Genomic DNA, 23,946 nt, shown 5'->3' with positions numbered 1-23,946 from the left:
TCTGGTTATGATCCCCATCCTCAGCACTGCCACCCTACCCCGTGGCAGTCAGTCCCCAACCCCCGGTTTTACGGATCCACCTGCCGGTGAGACAATCTCATGGGAACGGTGCTCAGGGAAGCAGCCATCTGCCAGGAGAAGCAGAAGACCTGAGAACCCAGGGAGGTGAACTGAGGTAGGCCAAGAAAGCTGGGGCCCTAGGGATGATGTGGGCATGTGGGCAGCTGTGTCTTCATTTCTGAAGCCCTAAGCCCCGTGATGTCAGATGCGAGTGTAGTATTGTTCCTCTGTAGGATAAAGGCCAAAGCCTGATACGATCTTGTCCAAAGGGACCAATCCCAGGGTATAGGGAGTGTGCACCTTGCACTTTATCAGGAAGGGAAAAACCAGGAACTACAGCCTAGATCAGGGAACCTTGGGGTTGCTTTTGTTGTTTTGTTTTTGAGACAGGGTCTTGCTCTGTCACCCAGGCTGGAGTGCAGTGGCGTGATCACCACCCACTGCAGTCTCGACCTCCTAGGCTCCAGCCACACTTCTACCTCAGCCTCTCAGGTACCTGTGACCACAGGAATGTGCCACTATGCCTGGCTAATTTTTAAATTTTTTTGTAGAGATGGGGTCTCTCCATGTTGCCCAGGTTGGTCTCGAACTCCTGGGCTCAAGCAATTTTCCCACCTCGGCCTCCCAAAGTGCTGGGATTACAGGAAGGAAACCCTTGGTGTACAGGAATTTGCCAGATGATCTGGATGTTTAAGTGGTTGCATCTTAACAACCTACATGGAGGTATGACTCCAGCATTGGCCTTTATTATTATTATTATTTTTGAGACGGAGTCTCGTTCTGTTGCCTAGGCTGGAGTGCAGTGGCACAATCTTGGCTCACTGCAACCTCCGCCTCCTGGGTTCACGTGATTCTCTTGCCTCAACCTCCTAAGTAACTGGGATTACAGGCGCACACCACCACGCCTGGCTAATTTTTTGTGTATTTTTAGTAGAGATGGGGTTTCACTATGTTGGCCAGACTGGTCTCGAACTCCTGACCTCGTGATGTGCCCGCCTCGGCCTCCCAAAGTGCTGGGATTACAGACGTGAGCCACTGCGCCTGGCTCAGCACTGGCCTTTAATAAGTTCACATATCCCAGAGTATGTTCCAGGGACACTGTAGAGTCTCTCTCCCTTCTGTAGGTTCGCGGTGATTAACAGCATTTTGTTATAGCTTGCTTACTATGAGAGTTCAAACATGCACAAAAATAGAAAAGTATAATGCACCCTCATGTACCCTTCACCCAGTTTCCATGATCAACACAAGGCCTATCATTTGACAGCATGTTAAGGCCCTCCAGAGCTTGGTAATAGAGAAACCTGTTTAACCTAGTGCTTCCCAAACTCATTTCACCACAATCCCTTTTCCACCTACCACCAAAAACTTGAACTTGTTTTTATTTATTGAGCATGGACAACATGCCCAGCCCTGTGCCCACAGGGCCCCTTGTCTCTGTGTCGTCTGGCCTGAGGACACAAGACAAGGGGCTGAGGGGAAACAGACCTAAGCAAAGAGGAACCATCCAGCCTAGTGACTGCTGGATGCAGGAGTGAAGTGTGCTCAGTGGGAGGCAGGACCTAACAGAGCACTGTCATGCAGAGGGCCCTGGGCAGGGTGGGGCACAAGCCACGAGTGGCATGGGCTAAACCACCGGCAGACCCAGGAAAGGAAGACAGACACCCAGGGGGAACTGGTGAGGACAGCGAGAGGCTGGTGGGTTAGTCATCTGGCATCAGACGGTGGGTGTGCCAGGAAGAGTTCCCAGACACAGCAGGAATATCTGAACGATGGGTGGGGGCAGGTCCTAGTCGGCAAGAGTCGGGGCTGGATTAAGTATCCTTAGCTGCTGGGGTTTCTTCTCTGGCCAGTCCGTGAAGGCCTCTGAGGGCAATGCTTCCTCTTCACTCTCTCCTTGGCCCGTGTGGGGTTGGGTGAATGCACCGAGCTGGGAGGGATGTGCTGAGATCTGCTGAGGTGGGTGTGTCCCCTCCCGCCCCGGGAGCAGGTCCTACCAGCCCAGCCCAGCCCAGAGCAGGCAGCGGAAGCCAGCTTGGGGCAGCGCAGAGCAACACGGAGCACAGGTATGGGGGTGTCACGAATTGAACTGCCCAGGGAGCACGAGGGGCAGCACCCCCTGTAGAAATGGGGGACTTGGGTGGGGGACAGAGAAGAGGGTGGGCATGGGCCCTGGAAAACTCTTCTGAACAGAGTAAAAAGCTGAAAGGAGCTGCCTCAAATAGACAGATCTTTTCAGATGGAGCTGGACAAACAGCTAACATACCGGCTACACCTCGGGAGTGCTCCTCTTTGACGCCTGAAGCCCCCACTCTGGGGCATCTCGCAGAGGCTGTGTCCTCCCCTCCCCCTCTAGGCCCCCACTGTGGAACTGAGCCCTGGGCCTCCCAGGGAGGGCCCTCTGGGGACTGTTTACACACTTTTTCCACTCCCAGTTAAACCTCAGCCCCTACACCACACATCCCCCAGGGCCAGGCAGATGACTATGAGCTGATCTAATCAAACTTGCTAATGGGTTGACTGGCACAGATGTGTTCTCAGTGTTATCCTTCCCAACTAGCCAAGGTGTACTGTAATGGGGTCTTCAGGAAGTGCTGCCTTAACCCAAAAGGTGCATCTATATAAAGGGATTAGACTGATGGTCTTTGATGTCTCTATGGCTCTGATAGATGGTGGCTTCAGGGGATGGAATTTTGGAGGTGGGGGACATATTTGGAGGTCAGCAGGGCTTTATGATACCTTTGCATCACACCATGAGGATGAGTCCTACCTATTTATTACCTGTGGTTGTGGGGCCCCCATGACAAGAAGAGGACCTCCACCAGATTGTATCTCCAGAACTACTCCTTTTGTTCCTCCCTTCCTCTGTTCCTTCTTTTTTTTTTTGAGACAGTCTCCCTTTGTCACCCAGGCTGGAGTGCAGTGGCACGCTCTCAGCTCACTGCACCCTCTGCCTCCTGAGTTCAAGCAATTCTCTGCCTCAGCCTCCCGAGTAGCTGGGATTACAGGTACGCACCACCATGTCTGGCTAATTTTTGCATTTTTAGTAGAGACAGGGTTTTACCATCTTGGCCAGGCTGGTCTTGAACTCCTGACCTTGTGATCCACCTGCCTCGGCCTCCCAAAGTGCTGGGATTACAGGCATAAGCCACCGCACCTAGCCATTTTTTTTTCAAGTCAGGGTCTCACTCTGTTGCCCAGGCTGGAGTGCAGTGGCATGAACATGGCTCACTGCAGCCTCAAACTCCTGGGTTCAAGCAATCCTCCCGCTTCAGCCTCCAGAGTGCCTGGGACTACAGGCAGGCACCACCATGCCCGGCTAATTTGTTTTTTTTTGAGACGGGGTCTCGCTCTGTCGTCCAGGCTAAAGTGCAGTGGCACGATCTAGACTCACTGTAAACTCCACCTCCTGGGTTCAAGCTATTATCCTGCCTCAGCCTCCAGAGTAGCTGGAAATACAGGCTTGAGCCACCACGACCAGCTAATTTTTGTATTTTGTGTGTGTGTGTGCGTGTGTGTAGAGACAGGGTTTCACCATGTTGCCCAGGCTGGTCTTGAACTCGTGCTAAAGCGATCCATTCACCCCTGCCTCCCAAAGTGCTGGGATTACAGGCGCGAGCCACACACTCAGCCTCTGTTAATTTTTTGAAATTTTTTTGTAGAGCGGGGCGTGGTGGCTCACACCTGTAATTCCAGCACTTTGGGAGGCTGAGGCGGGCAGATCACAAGGTCAAGAGATCGAGACCATCCCAGGCAACATGGTGAAACCCCGTCTCTACTGAAAATACAAAAATTAGTTGGGCACGGTGGCACGCGCCTATAGTCCCAGCTACTCGGGAGGCTGAGGCAGGAGAATCCCTTGAACCCTGGAGGCGGAGGTTGCAGTGAGCTGAGATCACACCACTGCACTCAAGCTTGGCAACAGAGCAAGACTCCGTCTCAAAAAATATATATATATATTTTTTGTAGAGATGGGGTCCCACCATGTTGCCCAGGCCAGCAGAAATCCTCCTTTTAGGGTGAGCTAAAGTTGTAGACCCAGTGGGACATGGAGGCAGGGATTGAGGTGAGACAGAAACTTACTCGCATGCAGTATGTGTAGGCCCCACCTCCCAGCCACTCAGAGGCACTAAAGCCCAACTCCATCTGTCTGATGCCATCTGCTCTCCCTACTCTGCTGCCCCCAGTGCATACCCCAGGACATACCTACTGACAGAGATTTTTATGCCCGGGGCATTTTAAAAAGCCCAGGAGAATGGCTGGGGACAGTGGCTCACGCCTGTAATCCCAGCACTTTGGGAGGCTGAGGAGGGCAGATCACCTGAGGTCAGGCATTCAAGACCAGCCTGGCCAACATAGTGAAAACCCATCTCTACTAAAAATACAAAAATTAGCCGGGCGTGGTGGCGGGCACCTGTAGTCTCAGTTACTCGGGAGACTGAGGCAGGAGAATTGCTTGAACCCGGGAGGCGGAGGTTGCAGTGAGCTGAGATTGCACCACTGTACTCCAGCCTAGGTGACACAGCAAGCGAGACTCCATCTCAGAAAAAAAAAACAAAACCCAGGAGAAGGAGCCGGCAAGAGGGGTGAGGGCTGAAGCCAGTGCACACTAAGGTCAAGTGAGGTCAGTAAAGCCCACAGGCTCTGGTGGGTTTCCCTGAGGAAGCAGGACCTGCCAGGCTACAAGAAAGGGTCAGATGCACACAGACCACCTCAGGGCACATGTCAGGGGGCTGGGCCTGCCTCCGTGGCTTCTCTTGGGACTGACTTTCTTGCTTTTCCAGCTCTTGAAAGCAGGGTAAAGGGAGAGGCACAATAACAGGTGATATCCGCACATCAGGGAAACTAGCTGTTGAGCTGTAGACCACCTTTGCTTTCTGCCTTTTCCCAGACAAATGTCAGGAGGGATGAGGTCAGAGTACTCAGGGAGGGAGAAGCCAGGGCTGAGGATGATGCCGGAAATGCAGGAAGAGACAGGCTTCAGCAGAGAAGGGTGGGGAAAGGCAGGAGCAGGAATTTTGGCTGGAGAAGCAGGCAGGCCTGGGCTGGGGAGGAGGGAAGACATGACCTGACACCCAGGACCCATGCCAGAGACTCCTCTCTGAGGAAGAATGTGGCCCCTGGGCAGAAGGAGGCCTCCCCACTCACCCTGGGGACTTTGTACTGTCTCCAAACCTTGAGGATGAGGATTCATCCTCCTGTTCCATTTAGTCTTCCATCTCATCCCTGCCCCTCAGGCCCAGGATAAGCGGAAGAAAAGGATTCATTTGTGCCCTCAAAACAGCTCTGGGACAGAGCTTTTCACAAAGGCTTTAGACTGAGCTAAGCTTCTGCTGGAGGCTCAGCACAGCTGGGGTCTGTTTGGAGGGCCTGGATATAGAGATACTGAGTCTTCATGATGAAGCCTGTCTGTGGGGAAAGGGTGCATCCTCCCCGTGCTGCCTGAACACAAGCAGAGGAAGTAGGCTTCGCTAATTCAGCGAGTGGGTTAGAGCACATACTAAAGAGGGACTTCCTGTGTCAGAGCTGAGACAGTGATGGGCCACGAGACTCTAAAATGAGGGTGGGGCTATTCCAGAGCTGATCCTCAGGGGCAAGGAGGATGGGGAGATGTAAGAACCTTCTTTTCAGACCTCTGACCCTAGGAATTGGAGTCGGGGGACCCAGGATGTGAATTATTTGAAAGAGGAGGCACGCCGGGTGCAGTGGCTCACACCTGTAATTCCAGCACTTTGGGTGGCCGAGGCAGGCAGATCATAAGGTCAGGAGTTCGAGACCAGTCTGGCCAATATAGTGAAACCCCGTCTCTACGAAAAATACAAAAAATTAGCTGGGTGTGGTGGTGTGCGCCTGTAATCCCAGCTACTCAGGGGGCTGAGGCAGGAGAATCGCGTGAATCCGGGAGGCAGAGGTTGCAGTGAGCTGAGATTGCACCATTGCAGTCCAGCTCGGGCAACAGTGTGAGACTGCGTCTCAAAAAAAAAAAAAAAAAAGAAAACAAACCGGAAAGAAAGAAAGAGGAGGCAAAAGACAGAGCAAGGCATGTGGTGCTTGTGGGGAGGTGGGCAACACAGGAAGGGTATGGAGGAGGAACTGGGCAAAGAGGAGGCATTCCCTTCCCCCTGCCCTTCTCATTGTTCCCAACCCCCTGGTCCTTTCTCTTCAGCTCCCCTCAACGTCATTTGCCAGAGAGGCTGGATACCAGGGCAGGGTGTGTGGAGGAGAGTGAGGGAATGATCATGATTGCACCTCCTGCTCACTTTTACACTCTTGTTCTCACTTCCTGCCTCTGGTATATAATAGCCCTGCCCCTCTGGCTTATCTCAGCAAAGAGCAGTGCCCAGCCCAGCTCAGAGGGCAATGGGACAGATCCCAGAGGCCCTGAGGAGGTAAGTAACCTGGCCCCCGGATGTGTACGTGGGAAGCTGAAGGACAGAGACCCAGGGAGAAGGAAGGTGGCACACACTCTGGTGTGTGGGTGGGTGATATAGAAGGAGCAGTCCCGGAGCCTGTGTGTGTGTTGTGGTCTCTTTGCTCCTCAGTGCTTTGGGGTTGAGCTCTCCCGTGCTTGTGAAGCTGCCTGGTTCTGTCTGTGTAAGGATACTGTCCCTAAGGCAGGGCCTTCTTTCTCTTCCTCCCCAGCCCAGTTGTCTCTGCACATACATGTTTATTACAGGATGTGTATAGACACTGAGTTCTGTGTTACTAGGGATCTTGTGTGCACATCTCTTAGCGTATGTGTATATGTGTCTGTGCACACATGTGTAATGAGTGGTATACTTACCTGACATCAGTGTGTGCCGACGTTCTTCAGACTACGGGGGCCTCCATGTCCCTCCTTCCTGGTGTTCCTTCTTTTCTGGGGCAGCTGCCATTTCTTTGATTCCTGCATCTCTCCTATAGCCTGACCTCTTCTTCAAGGCAGGACTGGGGGAGAGGGTCTGGGCTGCCCCTCCCCCACACCTACATTCCCTCCTTCCACATCCTGTTAGCCTCCTTTTTGGCAGTTTTTTCCATCTTCGCCATCTGGCCTGGCACTGTGCCCATTCAGCTCCTGAAGGGAGCCCCAGGGCTCGGGAAGCAGGAGTGTGGGATGGGGACCAGGCCAGGGGCCTGGCAGGTCTCAGTGCTCAGCTTGGGCCATTCTGTGTGACTCTCAGAAAGAGGCAGCTTTTTGACAACCAGGCTCCTCTATAAAGATGGGCTGGGGCCAGGTGCGGTCGCTCATGCCTATAATCTCAGCACTTTGGAAGGCTGAGCCGGGTGGATCAACTGAGGTCAGGAGTTCAATACCAGCCTGACCAATATGGTGAAACCTGTCTCTACTAAAAATACAAAAATTAGCCAGGCATGGTGGCGTGCACTTGTAGTCCCAGCTACTCAGGAGGCTGAGACAAGAGAATTGCTTGAACCTGGGAGGCAAAGGTTGCAGTGAGCTGAGACTGTACCACTGCACTCCAGCCTGGGCAACGGGGAGACTCCATCTCAAAAAAAAAAAAAAAAAAAAAAAGATGTGCTGGATGCAGTGCTCACTCTTGTAATTCCAGCACCCAGCACTTTGGGAGGCCGAGGTCTGCGGATCACTTGAGGTCAGGAGACCAGCCTAGCCTGGCCAACATGGTGAAACCCCATTTCCACTGAAAACACAAAAAATTAGGCAGGTGTGGTGGTGCGAGCTATGATCCCAGCTACTCGGGAGGCTGAGGCACGAGAATTGCTTGAACCCAAGAGGCAGAGGTTGCAGTGAGCCAAGATTGTGATACTGCACTCCAGCCTCCAAACGAAGTGAGACTGTATCCAAAAAAAAAGAAACCCAAGGACTTCTCCCCTTTGGAATAGAGTAACAAGACAGCATCGCCATTTCCTTTGCTAAAAAATTCCTAACTATACCTTTACATTTATTTATTTATGTTTTTTGAGACAGAGTTTCACTCTTGTCGCCCAGGCTGGAGTGCAGTGGCGCGATCTCGGCTCACTGCAACCTCCACCTCCTGGGTTCAAGGGATTCTCCTGCCTCAGCCTCCCGAGTAGCTGGGATTACAGATGCCGCCACCACGCCTGGCTAATTTTTGTATTTTTAGTAGAGGCGGGGTTTTGCCATGTTGGCCAGGCTGGGTTTGAATGCCTGACCTCAGGTGATCCGCCCGCCTCAGCCTCCCAAAGTGCTGCGATTGCCGGTGTGAGCTACCACTTGGCCTAACTTTACCTTTAAGTAGCCGCTCAACTAATAATCTTGGTCTATTTAACATTTTAATTTTTTCTTTTTGAGACGGAGTCTTGCTCTGCCGCCTAGGTTGGAGTGCAGTGGCGCAATCTCGGCTCACTGCAACCTCTGCCTCCCAGGTTCAAGCGATTCTCCTGCCTCAGCCTCCCGAGTAGCTGGAATTACAGGCAGGTGCCACCAAGCCCGGCTAATTTTTTGTATTTTTAGTAGAGATGGGGTTTCACCGTGTTAGCCAGGATGGTCTTGGTCTCCTGACCTTGTGATCCACCCACCTTGGCCTCCCAAAGTGCTGGGATTACAGGTTTAAGCCACCACGCTTGGCCCTTTTTTTTTTTTTTTTTTTTTTGAGACAGAGTCTCACTCTGTCAGCCAGGCTGGAGTGCAGTGGCACGATCTCGGCTCACTGCAACCTCCATCTCCCGGGCTCAAGCAATTCTCCTGCCTCAGCTTCCCGAGTAGCTGGGATTACAGGTGTGTGCCACCACGCCTGGCTAATTTTTGTATTTTCAGTAGAGATGAGGTTTCACCATGTTGGCCAGGCTGGTCTCAAACTCCTGACCTCAGGTAATCTGCCTGCCTCGACCTCCCAAAGTGCTGGGATTACAGGCGTGAGCCACCATGCCTGGTACGTTGTAACTTTTTCAACAGAAAGACCTGAGATCAGCCAGGCACAGTGTAATCCCAGCACTTTGGGAGGACAAGGCAGGCGGATTACCTGAGGTCAGGAGTTCGACACCAGCCTGGCCAACATGGTGAAACCCAGTCTTCTCTACTAAAAATACAGAAATTGGCCGGGCGCTGTGGTTCACGCCTGTAATCCCAGCACTTTGGGAGGCCGAGGCGGGCAGATCACCTGAGATTGGGAGTTCAAGACCAGCCTGACCAACATGGAGAAACCCCGTCTGTACTAAAAATACAAAATTAGCCAGGCGTGGTGGCGCATGCCTGTAATCCCAGCTACTAAGGAGGCTGAGGCAGGAGAATCACTTGAACCTGGGAGGTGGAGGTTGCAGTGAGCCGAGATCGTGCCATTGCACTCCAGTCTGGGCAACAAAAGTGAAACTCTATCTCAAGAAAAAAAAAAAGAAAGAAATTAGCCGGGCGTGGTGGTGAGTGCCTGTAATCCTAGCTATTCGGGAGGCTGAAGCAGGAGAATCACTTGAACCCGGGAGGTGGAGGTTGCAGTGAGCCGAGATTGTGCCACTTCGCTGCAGCCTGGGTGACAGAGCATGCAAAACTCCATCTCAAAAAAGAAAAGGAAGGAAGCCAGAAAGGAAAGAAAGAGAGAGAGAGAGAGAAGGAAAGACAGACAGACTTGAGGTTCTTTGAAAATCATCCATCCACTCATTCAGTGTCTAGTATATGCTTTCTAATTGGAAGGATCTACTGGTTCTCCAAGTAGTGGTTAAGAATGATCAAGTGGGCCAGGCACGGTGGCTCACGCCTGTAATCCCAGCTCTTTGAGAGGCCAAGGCGGGCAGATCACGAGGTCAGGAGATAGAGACCATCCTGGCTAATACAGTGAAACCCCATCTCTACTAAAAATACAAAAAATTAGCCGGGTGTGGTGGCAGGTGCCTGTAATACCAGCTACTCGGGAGGCTGAGGCAGGAGAATGGCGTGAACCCGGGAGGCGGAGCTTGCAGTGAGCCCAGATTGAGCCACCACACTCCAACCTGGATGACAGGGCGAGACTCCGTCTCAAAAAAAAAAAAAAAAAAAAAAAGAAAAAGAAAAAGAAAAAGAAAAGAATGATCAAGTGATACTGTAATTATAGTGTAAACTGTTATTGAAATCTTATTTGCAAGCTGTTTCCAAACAGGTCTTTTAAGGGAAGTGGTCTTTTACTGAGTTATACATTTGGACAAGATTGATATAAGAGCTATTATCACAGGATTAGAGCACGGGCGGGGGTAGTTGGGGGCAGGATGGGTGTAGGAGGTGGGGAGGGTGAATTTCCTGTTAAGCAGCCAATGAGTATCACTCAGGGCCTGCTAAATGCAGAGGGTGAAATGTGTCTGCAAGGTGCACTCCCACCCTAGGAACTTACCATCTAGTTGGGGAAATAGAACAAATATACATAAAACGATTGAGGGGCTCAAAACAGCAAACTAAGTGCTTACGTATACACTTAAGGGGGAATTGTAAGGAGGTTTATTTATTTTTTATTTTTTTGAGATGGAGTTTCACTTTTGTCACTCAAGCTGGAGTGCAGTGGCACGATCTCTGCTCACTGCAACCTCCGCCCCTTGGGTTCAAGCAATTCTCCTGCCTCAGCCTCCCGAGTAGTTGGGATTACAGGCACCTCCCACCTCGCCCGGCTAATTGTTTGTATTTTTAGCAGAGGTGGGGTTTCACCATGTTGGCCAGGCTGGTCTCAAACTCCTGGCCTCGTGATACGCCTGCCTCGGCCTCCCAAAGTGCTGGGATTACAGGCATGAGCCACCATTCCCGGTCTATTTACTTATTTTTATTGAGACGGAGTCTCACTCTGTTGCCCAAACTGGAGTGCAGTGGCATGATCTTGGTTCACTGCAACCTCCGCCTCTTGGGTTCAAGTGATTCAAGGAGGCATATTTATGTGTATGTGTGAAAGATGAGTTTATGTCACCACTTTTGGAAGTGGGTTATTAAAAATAACCCACCTCAAATAACCCATTTTATACATTTCAGTTGGACAAATGAGGAAGTGAAATAATGTATCTATGTTAGATATTATGTACAGAAATTAAAATATGGTGATGATCAGTAAATGACAGCTATTATTTTTAACATTTACAGAGGTAGGTGTTGGGAATACACAAAGATGAATAAGCCATGGTCCACAGCCCCTCCCTCTAAGAGTTCACAGTCTAATGGGAGGGGCAGACCAGGAACAGCTGACTACCATGCATGGGGAGAGCTCTGATAAACCTGCGCACTGCTGCGGAGGCACAAGTGCGGGTACCACATCCGCCTTGTGTGGCGGGGGCAGTCAGGGAAGGCTTTGCAGAGTCCTGAGAAAATACTAGGCTTGCCAGTTGGAGAACGGGAGGCAGGGCATTCCAAGTTGAAGAAACACCACATACAAAGGCAGAGTCCTGAAAACATAAGGTATGTCCACAATTAGTATTAGTTTGGTGTGAATGGAGCAAAGGAGCATGGGGCAGTGGAGTGTATCAGAAATGAGCCTGGTTTTACTTGCTTTTCAGCATGTTTAAGTCTCATTTGGTATTATTTTCATTGTTGAGATTGGTATTTTGCAGAGGAAGTATTTCTTTATTCCCTTTAACTGTTTTACTATATCTCTTACAAGTCTCAAACTGCTGATGGTGGTGGTTGGAGGGAGAACAAAACCAAATACAAGAAAAACTTGTGGCCAGGTACAGTGGCTCATGCCTGTAATCCTAGGACTTACAGAGCCCACGGCAAAAGGATTGCTTGAGCCTGAGTTTAAGACCAGCCTGGGCAACACAGTCAGACCCCGTTTCTATGAAAAAATTTTTTTTTCTTTTTTTGAGATGGAGTCTTGCTCTGTTGCCCAGGCTGGAGTGCAGTGGCACGATCTTAGCTGACTGCAACCTCTGCCTCCTGGGTTCAAGCGATTCTCCTGACTCAGTCTCCTGAGTAGCTGGGGTTACAGGCACCTGCCACTATGCCTGGCTATTTTTTTGTATTTTTAGTAGAGACGAGGTTTCACCATGTTGGCTAGGCTGGTTTCGAGCTCCTGACCTCAAGTGATCCACCCATCTCAGTCTCCCAAAGTGCTAGGATTACAGGCGTGAGCCACTGCCCCTGGCCATCTACAAAAAATTTAAAAATTAGCCAGAGATGGTGGCACACGCCTACTCAGAGACTGAGCTAAGAGGATCACTTGAATCTGGGAGGTCAGGACTGCAGTGGGCCAAGATCGAGCCACTGCTTTCCAACCTGGACCACGGAGTGAGACCCTGTCTCAAAAACAAAAAACAAACAAACAAAAAACTTGTTATAGCCAGGTTTATGACTTATTTTCTTGCAACAATTTAAACAGTTCCTTTTTTTTTTTTTGAGACAGCTCACTGTCGCCCAGGCTGGAATGCAGTGGCGTGAACTCAGCTCAGTGCAAATTCTGCCTCCCGGGTTCCCGCCATTCTCCTGCTTCAGCCTCCTGAGTAACTGGGACTACAGGCGCCCGCCACCACACTCAGCTAAATTTTTTTGTATTTTCAGTAGAGACGGGGTTTCACCGTGTTAGCCAGGATGGTCTCAATCTCCTCACCTTGTGATCCGCCCGCCTCGGCCTCCCAAAGTGCTGGGATTACAGGCGTGAGCCACCGCGCCCGGCCCTCTTTTTTTTTTTTTTGAGATGGAGTCTCACTCTGTTGCCCAGGCTGGAGTGCAGTGGCTCAACCTCGGCTCACTGCAAGCTCCGCCTCCCGGGTTCATGCCATTCTCCTGCCTCAGCCTCCTGAGTAGCTGGGACTACAGGTGCCTGTCACCACGCCCGGCTAATTTTTTGTATTTTTAATAGAGACGAGATTTCACCGTGTTAGTCAGGATGGTCTCAATCTCCTGACCTCATGATCCGCCTGCCTCGGCCTCCCAAAATGCTGGGATTACCAGCGTGAACCACCACGCCCGGCCTAAACATTTCCTTTTGAAAGTAATAAGCTCGGTGTCTTGGGATAATTGCTCAGGGTCTCAGACAACTTCTCTCCCTAAGATGACATCTAGACACCCAGGTTCACAGTGGCATTATTCACAATAGCCAAAAGGTGGAAAGAATCCAAGTATTCACTGACAGATGAATGGATGAGCAAAATATTATACAAGGAAATACATTATTCAGCTATAAAAATGAAATTCCAGGCCAGGCGCGGTGGCTCACGTCTGTAATCCCAGCACTTTGGGAGGCCGAGCTGGGCAGATCACCTGAGGTCAGGAGTTCGAGGCCAGCCTGACCAACAGGGAGAAACCCCATCTCTACTAAAAATACAAAATTAGCCACGCGTGGTGGCGCATGCCTGTAAGCCCAGCTACTTGGGAGGCTGAGGCAGGAGAATCGCTTGAATCCCGGAGGCAGAGGTTGCAGTGAGCTGAGATCGCGCCATTGCACTCCAGCCTGGGCAACAAGAGCAAAACTAGGTCTCAAAGAAAAAAAAGGAAAAGAAAAAAAAGAAATTCCTTTACATACTACAACATGACTAGATCTTGGAAACATTATGCTAAGTGAAATAAACCAGACTCAAAAGGACAAATATTGTATGATTCCACTCATATGAGATATCTAGAATAGGCAAATTCATTGAGACAGAAAGTAGACTAGAACCAGGAGCTGAATGGGGTGCAGGGGGTAGTACTGCTTAATGACTGCAGAGTCATTGCTTGGTTGATGAAAAAGTTCTATTTCTGGAAACAGACAGTGGTGACAGTTAAGCAACACTGTCTTGGTCTTTTTTGTTGTTGCTGTTTTTGAGACGGACTCTCACTCTGTCTCCCAGGCCGGAGCGTGATGGATTAGACCTGCTGGTCCGGGAGCACTTGGCAAAACTCAATCCACAGGGCCTTCCCCTGCCTCGTAAGACTGTGCCGTCACATTTGTTCACATGTGGCTCTGGTCAAGACTAGCATGCCATCAGCCTATGAGGGCATTGTCATATTATTATTCCCATTTTACACATGAAGAAACTGAGACGTCAAACCATTAAGCTGAACCCAGTTTGCTTTGACCACAAATCCAGCCCACATAGGCGCAATGATGCACGTGATGAGTAAGGCTGGGATTTTGTTCTGTGTTTGGGAGTTTTGTTTGCTTGTTTGACATGGAATCTCACTCACTCTCTCACCCAGGCTGGAGTGCAGTGGCGTGATCTCGGCTCACTGCAACCTCCGCCTCCTGGGTTCAAGTGACTCTCCTGCCTCAGCCTCCCATGTACTCGGGAGTTTGACCTTTATTCTTTGGATAATGAGGAGCTAGCCTAGCACCTGGTCCAAGGAGGAGCTCCATAAGACCACCTATTGATTTGTGCTTATTATCTGTCTCCCTCCAATGGAATGTAAAGGAGGTGGGGGCAAAGACTTTTTGTTTTGTTCCCTGCTGTGAACATGCCTGGAAACTTCTATGAGCTCAGTAAGCAAGGAAAGAAGGAAGGAAGAGATCTTGAGATAGTAACAGCAACCTAAGCATTTTACACACATCATCTTAATCTCCAGACAACCTCATGAATTCTCTCTCTGTCTCTCTCTCTCTCTCATTTTTTGAGACAGAGTCTTGCTCTGTCACCCAGGCTGGAGTGCAGTGGCGTGATCTCAGCTCACTGCAACCTCTGCCTCCTGGATTCAAGCAATTCTCATGTCTTAGCCTACTGAGTAGCTGGGATTACAAGTGCATACCACCACACCCAGCTAATCTTTGTATTTTTAGTAGAGGTAAGATTTTGTCATGTTGGCCAGGTTGGTCTTGAACTCCTGGCCTCAAGTAATCCACCCACATCAGCCTCCCAAAGTGCTGAGATCACAGGCATGAGGTACCGTGTGGCCGCCTTTCTGTTTTTTTTTTTGAGATGGAGTCTCATTTTGTCACCCAGCCTGGAGGGCAGTGGTACGATGTCAGCTCACTGCAACCTCCGCCTCCTGGGTTCAAGCGATTCTCCTGTGTGAGCCTCCTGAGTAGCTGGGACTACAGGTGCACGCCACCACATCTGGCTAATTTTTGTATTTTTAGTAGAGACAGGGTTTTGCCATGTTGGCCAGGCTGATCTCGAACTCCTGACCTCAGGTGATCTGCCCGCCTCAGTCTCCCAAAGTGCTGGATTACAGGCGTGGGCCACTATGCTGGCCCTGGCCCTCTTTCTTTCTTTTTTGAGACGGGCTCACTCTGTCACCCAGGCGGGAGTGCAATGGTGGGCTTCAGGCTCACTGCACTGCAGCCTCCACCTCCCTGGAGTCAAGTGATTCTCTCACCTCAGCCTCACAAGTAGCTGGGACTACGGGCATGTGCCACCATGCCCAGCTAATTTTTTAATTTTTTTATATTTTATATATATATATTTTTTGAGACAGTCTTGCTCTGTCACCCAGGCCGGAGTGCAATGGTGTGATCTCGGCTCACTGCAACCTCTGCCTTCCGGATTCAAGCAATTATCCCTGCCTCAGCCTCCCGAGTAGCAGGGATTATAGGCACCTGCCACCACGCCTGGCTAATTTTTTTTTTTTTTTTTTTTTTTTTTTTTTTTTAGTAGAGACAGGATTTTGCCATGTTGGCCAGGATGGTCTCGACCTCCTGACCTCAGGTGATCCACCCACCTCAGCTTCCCAAAGTGCTGGGATTACAGATGTGAGCCACCGCGCCCAGCCTTATTTTTATTTTTTATTTTATTTTATTCATTTATTTTGAGATGGAGTTTTGCTCTTGTTGCCCAGGCTGGAGTACAATGGCGCGATCTTGGCTCACTGCAATCTCCGCCCCCCAGGTTCAAGCAATTCTCCTGTCTCAGCCCCCTGAGTAGCTGGGATTACAGGTGCCCGCCCCTATGCCAGGCTAATTTTTAGTATTTTTTTTAGTAGAGATGGCGTTTCACCATGTTGGCTAGGCTGGTCTCGAACTCCTGACCTCAGGTGATCCACCTGCCTCGGCCTCCCAAAGTGCTGGGATTACAGGCGTTAGCCACCATGCCTGGCTATTTTTATTTTTTGAGACAGAGTTTCACTTTTGTTGTCCAGGCTGGAGTGCAATGGCACAGTCTCAGCTCACTGCAACCTCTGCCTCCTGGTTTCAAGCGATTCTCCTGTCTCAGACTCTCGAGTAGCTGGGATTACAGGCGTGCACCACCACGCCCAGCTAATTTTTGTATTTTTAGTAGAGATGGGGTTTCACCATATTGGACAGGTTGGTCTCGAACTCCTGACCTCAGGTAATCCACCCGCCTCAGCCTCCCAAAGTGCTGGGATTACAGGCGTGAGCCACTGCACCTGGCCCTGTATTTTTTTTTTGAGATGGGGTTTCGCCGTGTTGCCCAGGCTGGTCCCCAACCCCCAGGTTCAAGGAATTGGTCTGCCTTGGCCTCCCAAAGTGCCAGGATTACAGGTGTAAGCCACTGCACCCAGCCAAGATTAATTTTTCTGAAGTCACACAACCAGGCAAGTTAGCAAAACCAAGATTTAAACCTCGGCATCCGAGTCCCTGCCTTCAAACCTGGGTGTTTATTCTATATAGTCCTGCTGTAGGAACCTATTCTGGCCCAATGGCAGACTTGAGGCTGAGAAAAGATTCAGAAGGCCTGCCAGTGGAGCTAAACATTTGCGTATGCAGCCCTGTCTCTGTATAACTTCTGGCTTGCCTTCCTATTCCAGGTCTCTGCTGCTGATGAAGCTGTGACCAAACGCACCCAACCCTTGGCAGTCATCTGTCCCTGCAGCCATAGCCCACGTTGCCATGCCCTCCCTCTGCTTGTTTTGGGACCATGTCTGTACAGCCTCTAGGCCCCAGCCCCGGAGGTGAATGCCATGCCATGACTCTGGTGTGCCCCATGGCATCCCCAGCCTAGCTCCTATTCCCCCTTTGGCACGATGTTAGCCAACAGCTCCTCAATCAACAGTTCTGTTCTCCCGTGTCCTGACTACCGACCTACCCACCGCCTGCACTTGGTGGTCTACAGCTTGGTGCTGGCTGCCGGGCTCCCCCTCAACGCGCTGGCCCTCTGGGTCTTTCTGCGCGCGCTGCGCGTGCACTCGGTGGTGAGCGTGTACATGTGTAACCTGGCGGCCAGCGACTTACTCTTCACGCTCTCGCTGCCCGTTCGTCTCTCCTACTACGCACTACACCACTGGCCCTTCCCCGACCTGCTGTGCCAGACGACGGGCGCCATCTTCCAGATGAACATGTACGGCAGCTGCATCTTTCTGATGCTCATCAACGTGGACCGCTACGCCGCCATCGTGCACCCGCTGCGACTGCGCCACCTGCGGCGGCCCCGCGTGGCGCGGCTGCTCTGCCTGGGCGTGTGGGCGCTCATCCTGGTGTTTGCCGTACCCGCCGCCCGCGTGCACAGGCCCTCGCGCTGCCGCTACCGGGACCTCGAGGTGCGCCTGTGCTTCGAGAGCTTCAGCGACGAGCTGTGGAAAGGTAGGCTGCTGCCCCTCGTGCTGCTGGCCGAGGCGCTGGGCTTCCTGCTGCCCCTGGCGGCGGTGGTCTACTCGTCGGGCCGAGTCTTCTGGACGCTGGCGCGCCCCGACGCCACGCAGAGCCAGCGGCGGCGGAAGACCGTGCGCCTCCTGCTGGCTAACCTCGTCATCTTCCTGCTGTGCTTCGTGCCCTACAACGCCACGCTGGCGGTCTACGGGCTGCTGCGGAGCAAGCTGGTGGCGGCCAGCGTGCCTGCCCGCGATCGCGTGCGCGGGGTGCTGATGGTGATGGTGCTGCTGGCCGGCGCCAACTGCGTGCTGGACCCGCTGGTGTACTACTTTAGCGCCGAGGGCTTCCGCAACACCCTGCGCGGCCTGGGCACTCCGCACCGGGCCAGGACCTTGGCCACCAACGGGACGCGGGAGGCGCTCGCGCAATCCGAAAGGTCCGCCGTCACCACCGACGCCACCAGGCCGGATGCCGCCAGTCAGGGGCTGCTCCGACCCTCCGACTCCCACTCTCTGTCTTCCTTCACACAGTGTCCCCAGGATTCCGCCCTCTGAACGCACATCATGCCATTGCGCTGTCCGTGCCCGACTCCCAACGCCTCTCGTTCTGGGAGGCTTGCACGGTGTACACACAAGAAGGTGGGCTGGGCACTTGGACCTTTGGGTGGCAATTCCAGCTTAGCAACGCAGAAGAGTACAAAGTGTGGAAGCCAGGGCCCGGGGAAGGCGTTGCTGCTGGAAATGGCTTCTTTAAACTGTGAGCACGCAGAGCACCCCTTCTCCAGTGGTGGGAAGTGATGCAGAGAGTCCACCCGTGCAGAGGGCAGAAGAGGATGAAATGCCTTTGGGTGGGCGGGGCATTAAACTGCTAAAAGCTGGTTAGATGGAACAGAAAATGGGCATTCTGGATTTAAACCGCCACAGGGGCCTGAGAGCTGAAGAGCCCCAGGTTTGGTGGACAAAGCTACTGAGATGCCTGTTCATCTGCTGACTTCTGTCTAGGCTCATGGATACCACCCCCTTTCATTTCGGCCTAGGCTTCCCCTGCTTGCCACTGAGGCCTAATACAAGAGTTCCTATGGACAGAACTAGATTCTTTCTTGCATAGTGACGTGACAATTTAGACTTGGCATCCAGCATGGGGTAGTTGGGGCAAGGCAAAACTAACTTAGAGTTTCCCCCTCGACAAAATCCAAGTCCAAACCCTTTGTAGGTTATCCTTTCTTCCATTACATCCCCTTTTCCAGGCCTCCTCCATTTTAGGTCCTTAATATTCTTTCTCTTTCTCTCTCTCTCTCTTTTCTCTCTTCTCTCTCCTCTCCTCTTTCTTCTCCTCTTCTCTCTCTCTCCCTCTCTCTCCTTTGTCCAGAGTAAGCATAAAATTCTTTCTACTAAAGCATTGGTTCTCAAACTTTTTGGTCTCAGACCCCACTCTTAGAAATTGAGGATCTCAAAGAGCTTTGCTTATATTTTGTTCTTTTGATACTTACCATACTAGAAATTAAAGCGAATACATTTTCTAAATAAATACACATGCACACATTACATTAACCATGGGAACAATAATGTCACCATACACACTTCATGAAGCCTCTGGAAAACTCTACAGTACACTTGTGAGAGAATGAGAGTGAAAGGGACAAATAACATCTGTGTAGCAGTATTATGAAAATAGCTTGACCTCGTGGACTTCCTCAAAGGGTTGGTCCCTGGATCACACTTTGAGAACCATACTTGTCCTGAAGTATTGGAGTTCATGTCTAACTTCTTCCCAGGGCATTATGTACAGTGCTTTTTATTACTGTGGGGAGAGGGCAGTGCTAAATAAATTCATCACTACTGATAGTCTGCATGGCTCAGGGTTTTCCTGCGGCCCTAGGAGTAGTACATAAAATGGAACACTACCCTGGGCATATCAGAGCAGCAGCCCTGGGGCAGGGATGGAGACTGGGGGGTGGAACTAGTCATACATTCAGGCGGAGGGGATGGGGCTTCTCTGGGGCAGGGAAAAGGGAACTGTGCCACAGCCAGGAGAGAAAAGTTTATGGGGAATTTAAGAGTGAGATGGGAGGACAGGAATAGGCTGTCCATTCTCAGCACGCTGGAAGCAAGGGAAATGAGCCATCTACTATTCCTTCCCTCTTTTTTTTTTTTTTTTTTTTTGAGACGGGGTCCCACACTGCCACCTGGGCTGGAGTGCAATGGCACGATCTCGGCACACTGCAACCTCTGCCTCCCGGGTTCATACGATTCTCCTCCCTCAGCCTTCCAAGTAGCTGGGATTACAGGTGCACACCACCACACCCGGCTAATTTTTTGTATTTTTAGTAGTGATAGGGTTTCACTATGTTGGCCAGACTGGTCTCGAACTCCTGACCTCAGGTGAATCTGCTTGCGTCCCAAAGTGCTGGGATTACAGGCATGAGCCACCGTGCCCGGCTATTCCTTCCCTCTTCACCCAAGTTGGGGGCTCAGAGGGGCTGCAGAGTTGGCACTTGTGGACATCTGCAGACCCTGACATTACTGAGGGAGTTGTTGCCCTGTGTGCGTCCTATAGCATTTCTGTCCCTATGTCTCAATACTGTATTTTTATCTGTGTGTGCACGCACTGTGTGCGTGTGAGAGAGAGAGTAGTGTGTGTGTGTGTGTGTGTGTGTGTGTGTGTCAGGGTTCTCCGTTTGTGTCTGTTTTAGTCCAGGGTAGCCTTTTGTGTGTGCCTTTATGCCAAGTGCTCCAGACGGTGATTTACAGGGGTAAAATGACCCCTGGTGGCCAAATTGGAGAACTGACCCAGATTCCTCAGGGATAGCCATGAAATCTGGGCCTTTCTCCATCTGGGTGGAGATTGGAGCCTGGAGCCCGGCACTTACCTCCAGCCGCTCTGGAAGAGGCCTGGTGATTAGCACCTGCTCCATCTCTCTTCATCTTCAGGGTTCAAGACCTGTGCCCTTCCTGTCCTGAGAGCACTGGCAGCGCCAAACCTCGTAGTCCAAAATCTTAGCACTTTGCCCTATTCAAGCAGAATCAAACACAATTTTTAAAGATTACTTGAGTACTTTTATAGGCAGGTACATGAGTTCCAAAGTAATTACAACTCACGGCATGTATCACTTTCCAACGTACCATATGATTTATTTATTCTAATTTTTATAGTTTATCATCTCCACCACCCCGTCCTATATCCTAGGTAGAAAGTAAGTTCTGTGGGAGCATGGATTTTTGCTTGATTCTCTGATGATCCCCAGCATCTAAAACAGTGCCTGGCACAGAGAAAGTGCTCAATAAATATTTGTTGAATGAATGAACAGTCAGATCTTGCTGTGAAGTAGTTTACAATCTAGTGGGAACCATAGAACAAGTAAACAAAAACTATAATGCCAGGCAGAAAACACAAGAATGCAGGGTAAGGTGTTGGCAGTTGGTTTAGTGGGCAATGGGAAGCCCACGGAGGCTCCTGAGTGAGGTTTTGCTCACACTGACAAACTGTGTGGAATAAACTGTAGGAAAATGATGTGGGGGGGAGAGTCTAAAGAAAAGAAAGACTGGTCAGGGAGCCATTACAATAGCCCAGGACAAGTGCGGCCGTGGCCTGTGGAAGAGCTAGATGGCAATACATTGTCTCTGATGTGAAATCTCTGATGTCAAAGCCCTGGTGAACTATTTCCCCCCATTCAGATATCCAAAGGCTTTCCATCAAGAGAACAGAGAGGCAAGAATAGATTAGGCCATTTTCATAGGGTTCCCCAAGACTAAGAGAGCAGTATGAAGTCCAGAGCCCTCACCCCGTGCCCTGGAGCTGCTCCATTTAAGCTCTATGAAAATCCAAAGATAGAGAAGGGGAAAATCTTAGACGGACGGGAATGAGCATTAGCAGTTTTTGTTGTTGTTGTTGTTGTTTTTGAAATGGAGTTTCACTCTTGTTGCCCAGACTGGAGTGCAGTGGCGTGGTCTCTGCTCACTGCAACCTCCGCCTCCCAGATTCCAGCTATTCTCGTGCCTCAGCCTCCTGAGTAGCTGGGATTACAGGCACCTGCCACCACGCTCGGCTACTTTTTGTATTTTTAGTAGAGACAGGGTTTCACCATGTTGACCAGGCTGGTCTTGAACTCCTGAGCTCAGGTGATCCACCCACCTTGGCCTCCCAAAGTGCAGGGATTACAGGTGTGAGCCACTGCGCCTGGCCTTTTAGCAGGTTTAAAAAATACTCTTCTGTATGCCAAGATTTCAAGTTAGCACTTAAGATGCATTATCTTCTTTATTATATTAAATAATATAATCTGAGTTAGAGATGATGTTCATCCCTTTTACAGATGAAACACCCTGGAGAATCTGAGGTCTTAAGGTCACACAACTAGAAGTGGCTCAGTCTGTATTTGGCTCCCAAACTCCTGCTTTTTGCAGTATACCTCTCCTTCCTGGGACTTTCTTTCCTGTTACATACCACCCTGGGTTTCCTTCCTTCTCCTCCCCTCCTCATGTAGCCACCTCTTTCAACTGCCTGGCTTGCCTTGAATCTGCTGCATCATCTTGGCCCTCCTCTTCCCAGTTCTTCCTCCATGCTCCTAATCCACTTGCCCTACAGCACACCCTCCCCTTCCCTCTCCGTTTGTCTCAGCCCCCTGTTTATTGAACACCATGTGGCTGTAGGGGTTGGGGGGGTTGAGAGCTGGCTCACTCAAGGTTCTAATTGTGTTGGGCCCTAAAATACACCACATCGAGGGCCCACACACAGGCAGGATGCCTTAAGACTTCATGCAGTTGGTCATGACTCCCCTCCCCCAGCCTGTGATGTACCCTACATCTCCAAGGCAGCACTCCTGACTGTGTACACTGAGCAGGGACCACCCCGTGGTTCACCCTTCCTCAAAGTCTGTCTCCTTGGTAGGATGGTCCCTCCACATGGTGAGAGTAGCTGGGAAGAGTAACAATCATTAATTTTTTTTTTTTTTGAGACCGAGTCTTGCTCTGTCACCCAGGCTGGAGTGCGGTGGCACGATCTCGGCTCACTGCAACTTCTGCCTCAGGTTCAAGTGATTCTCCTGCCTCAGCCTCCCGAGTAGCTGGGACTACAGGCACATGCCACCACACCCAGCTGATTGTTTTTATTTTTAGTAGAGACAGGGTTTCACCATGTTAGCCAGGATGGTCTCCGTCTCCTGACCTCGTGATCTGCCCACCTCGGCCTCCCAAAGTGCTGGGATTACAGGCGTGAGCCACCGCTCCTGGCCTTGATTTTTTTTTTTTTTTTTTGAGACAAGGTCTTGCTCTGTCATCCATGCTGGAGTGCAGTGGTGCCATCTTGGCTCACTGCAAACTCCACCTCCCAGATTCAAGTGATTCTTCTGCCTCAGTCTCCTTAGTAGCTGGGATTACAGGCGTGCGTCACCATGCCCAGCTAATTTTCGTATTTTTAGTAAAGACGGGGTTTTACCATGTTGGCCAGGCTGGTTTTGAACTCCTGGCCTCATGTGATCCGCCTGCCTCTGCCTCCCAAAGTGCTGGGATTACAGGTGTGAGCTACCACACCTGGCCACAATCATTAATCTTAAAAGAAATTTAGGAGAGCCAGGGCAGAGGTAAGGGATATCAAAGGAGGGCAGAGAGTCTTCCTTCTTGGTCCTCAACCATCTTGAGAATGGAATTCCCTCGAGGCTGCCACCTGGGGTCCCACAGAAGAAACGGGGAAGGGAAGGTTAATCTCACACAGGAAGGCCCTGGACAAGTTGGGGTAATTCTCACCATGTTGTCCTTGCTGGAGGAGCACGGAAAGTCCTGGAAGGTGAACTTTCTCACTCAGGGTTTGGGGAATCCCAAAGGCTCCAGAACTTTGGAATCAAACACATCTGGGCATTAATTTCAACTCTCTCACTTCTTGGCAATGTGGCTTCAACAAATTTCTTGACCTCTCTGAGCCTCTGTTTTCTCCCATTTCTCTGTGAGATGGGGCTCATAATATCCACTTATTGGGTTATTGTGAGGGTCAAGGAGCCCACCTTTGAAAGGTACTCTAGAGGCCCCGTAAGTGGGAGCTCCTTTCCAACAAGAGTATGGGGAGGCGAGGCCATTGATCAACTCTGCCAGTGATGCCCAAGGGGAGTGTTTCCGGAAGACGTGAAGGGCTCTGTCCTCACCCAGACAGAGCTCTGCCAGCAATCAGAACTAGGACCACAGGAGGTGGTGAGTAAGGCTGGCTGGGCAGGTTTCCACGGTGCTGGGTCAAGCAGGCAGTCTTTAGGGGCAGCGACTGGCCTGTTGCCCTCTGGGGGCACTCTCTCCCTACTAGGCCCATGTCCATCCCACAGACCAAGGAGGAGGTGGGAAAGTGCAAGACAGGGGGAAGCTGGCTGGAGAACCAAGCAATGGAGAAAGGGCAAGGGAGGAGGCTGGAGGGGAAGCGAGGGCCCAGGCAGGCACGGGGTGGGGCTGGGAGAGGGGCCCAGGGCAGGAGGGCGGGAGAAAGCCTGGGAGGGAAAGCGCCGACCAGGGAGGGAGGAGGGACAGGGAGGGAGGCCGGCGGCGCTGACACAGCCTCGATGTGTGGAACGGGCTGGGGTTTGGCCCACAGGTCAGGC

General features: G+C 51.1%; 2 protein-coding genes and 1 long non-coding RNA gene across 10 annotated transcripts in view; 2 read left to right on the top strand and 1 right to left on the bottom strand.

Moving 5' to 3' along the window:
* The first annotated feature begins 4 nt into the window (after positions 1-4).
* Positions 5-19,222, top strand: LPAR5 (lysophosphatidic acid receptor 5). Of its 2 annotated transcripts, none has more exons than XM_054527886.2 (2): positions 5-175; positions 16,595-19,222. In XM_054527886.2, exon 2 carries the CDS (start codon positions 16,811-16,813, stop codon positions 17,927-17,929), a length of 1,119 nt encoding a protein of 372 aa, XP_054383861.1. In that variant the 5' UTR covers positions 5-175; positions 16,595-16,810; the 3' UTR covers positions 17,930-19,222. The 2 variants fall into 2 exon arrangements, with proteins under 2 accessions (XP_054383861.1, XP_002822867.1); XM_002822821.5 differs by lacking the exon at positions 5-175 and adding an exon at positions 1,161-2,123.
* LOC129049306 (uncharacterized) lies at positions 10,665-23,201 on the bottom strand. The gene is made up of 3 exons (XR_008512304.2): positions 23,114-23,201; positions 20,245-20,384; positions 10,665-11,361 (listed from the first exon to the last, which is right to left on the bottom strand). It is a non-coding gene; the product is annotated as an uncharacterized LOC129049306 (long non-coding RNA).
* A 307-nt stretch (positions 23,202-23,508) lies between these two features.
* Positions 23,509-23,946, top strand: part of CHD4 (chromodomain helicase DNA binding protein 4) — a 45,023-nt gene continuing 44,585 nt past the window's right edge. Inside the window, exon 1 of one of the 7 annotated variants that reach the window (XM_054527877.2) lies at positions 23,509-23,551. The gene's annotated coding sequence lies outside the window, so the exon portion shown is untranslated. Of the gene's footprint in view, positions 23,552-23,884; positions 23,940-23,946 lie in introns of those variants that run through there. The other 6 variants (XM_054527874.2, XM_054527876.2, XM_054527875.2 and 3 more) reach the window with 6 other exon arrangements.

This window comes from Pongo abelii, chromosome 10, assembly GCF_028885655.2.
Source record: "Pongo abelii isolate AG06213 chromosome 10, NHGRI_mPonAbe1-v2.0_pri, whole genome shotgun sequence".
Taxonomy (NCBI): Eukaryota; Metazoa; Chordata; class Mammalia; order Primates; family Hominidae; genus Pongo; species Pongo abelii.
This window is presented reverse-complemented; position numbering and strand designations above follow the sequence as displayed.

Bases quoted from the DNA above. Each gene is read 5' to 3' on its own strand.
- LPAR5 (XM_054527886.2), top strand. From the start codon at position 16,811: ATGTTAGCCAACAGCTCCTCAATCAACAGTTCTGTTCTCCCGTGTCCT.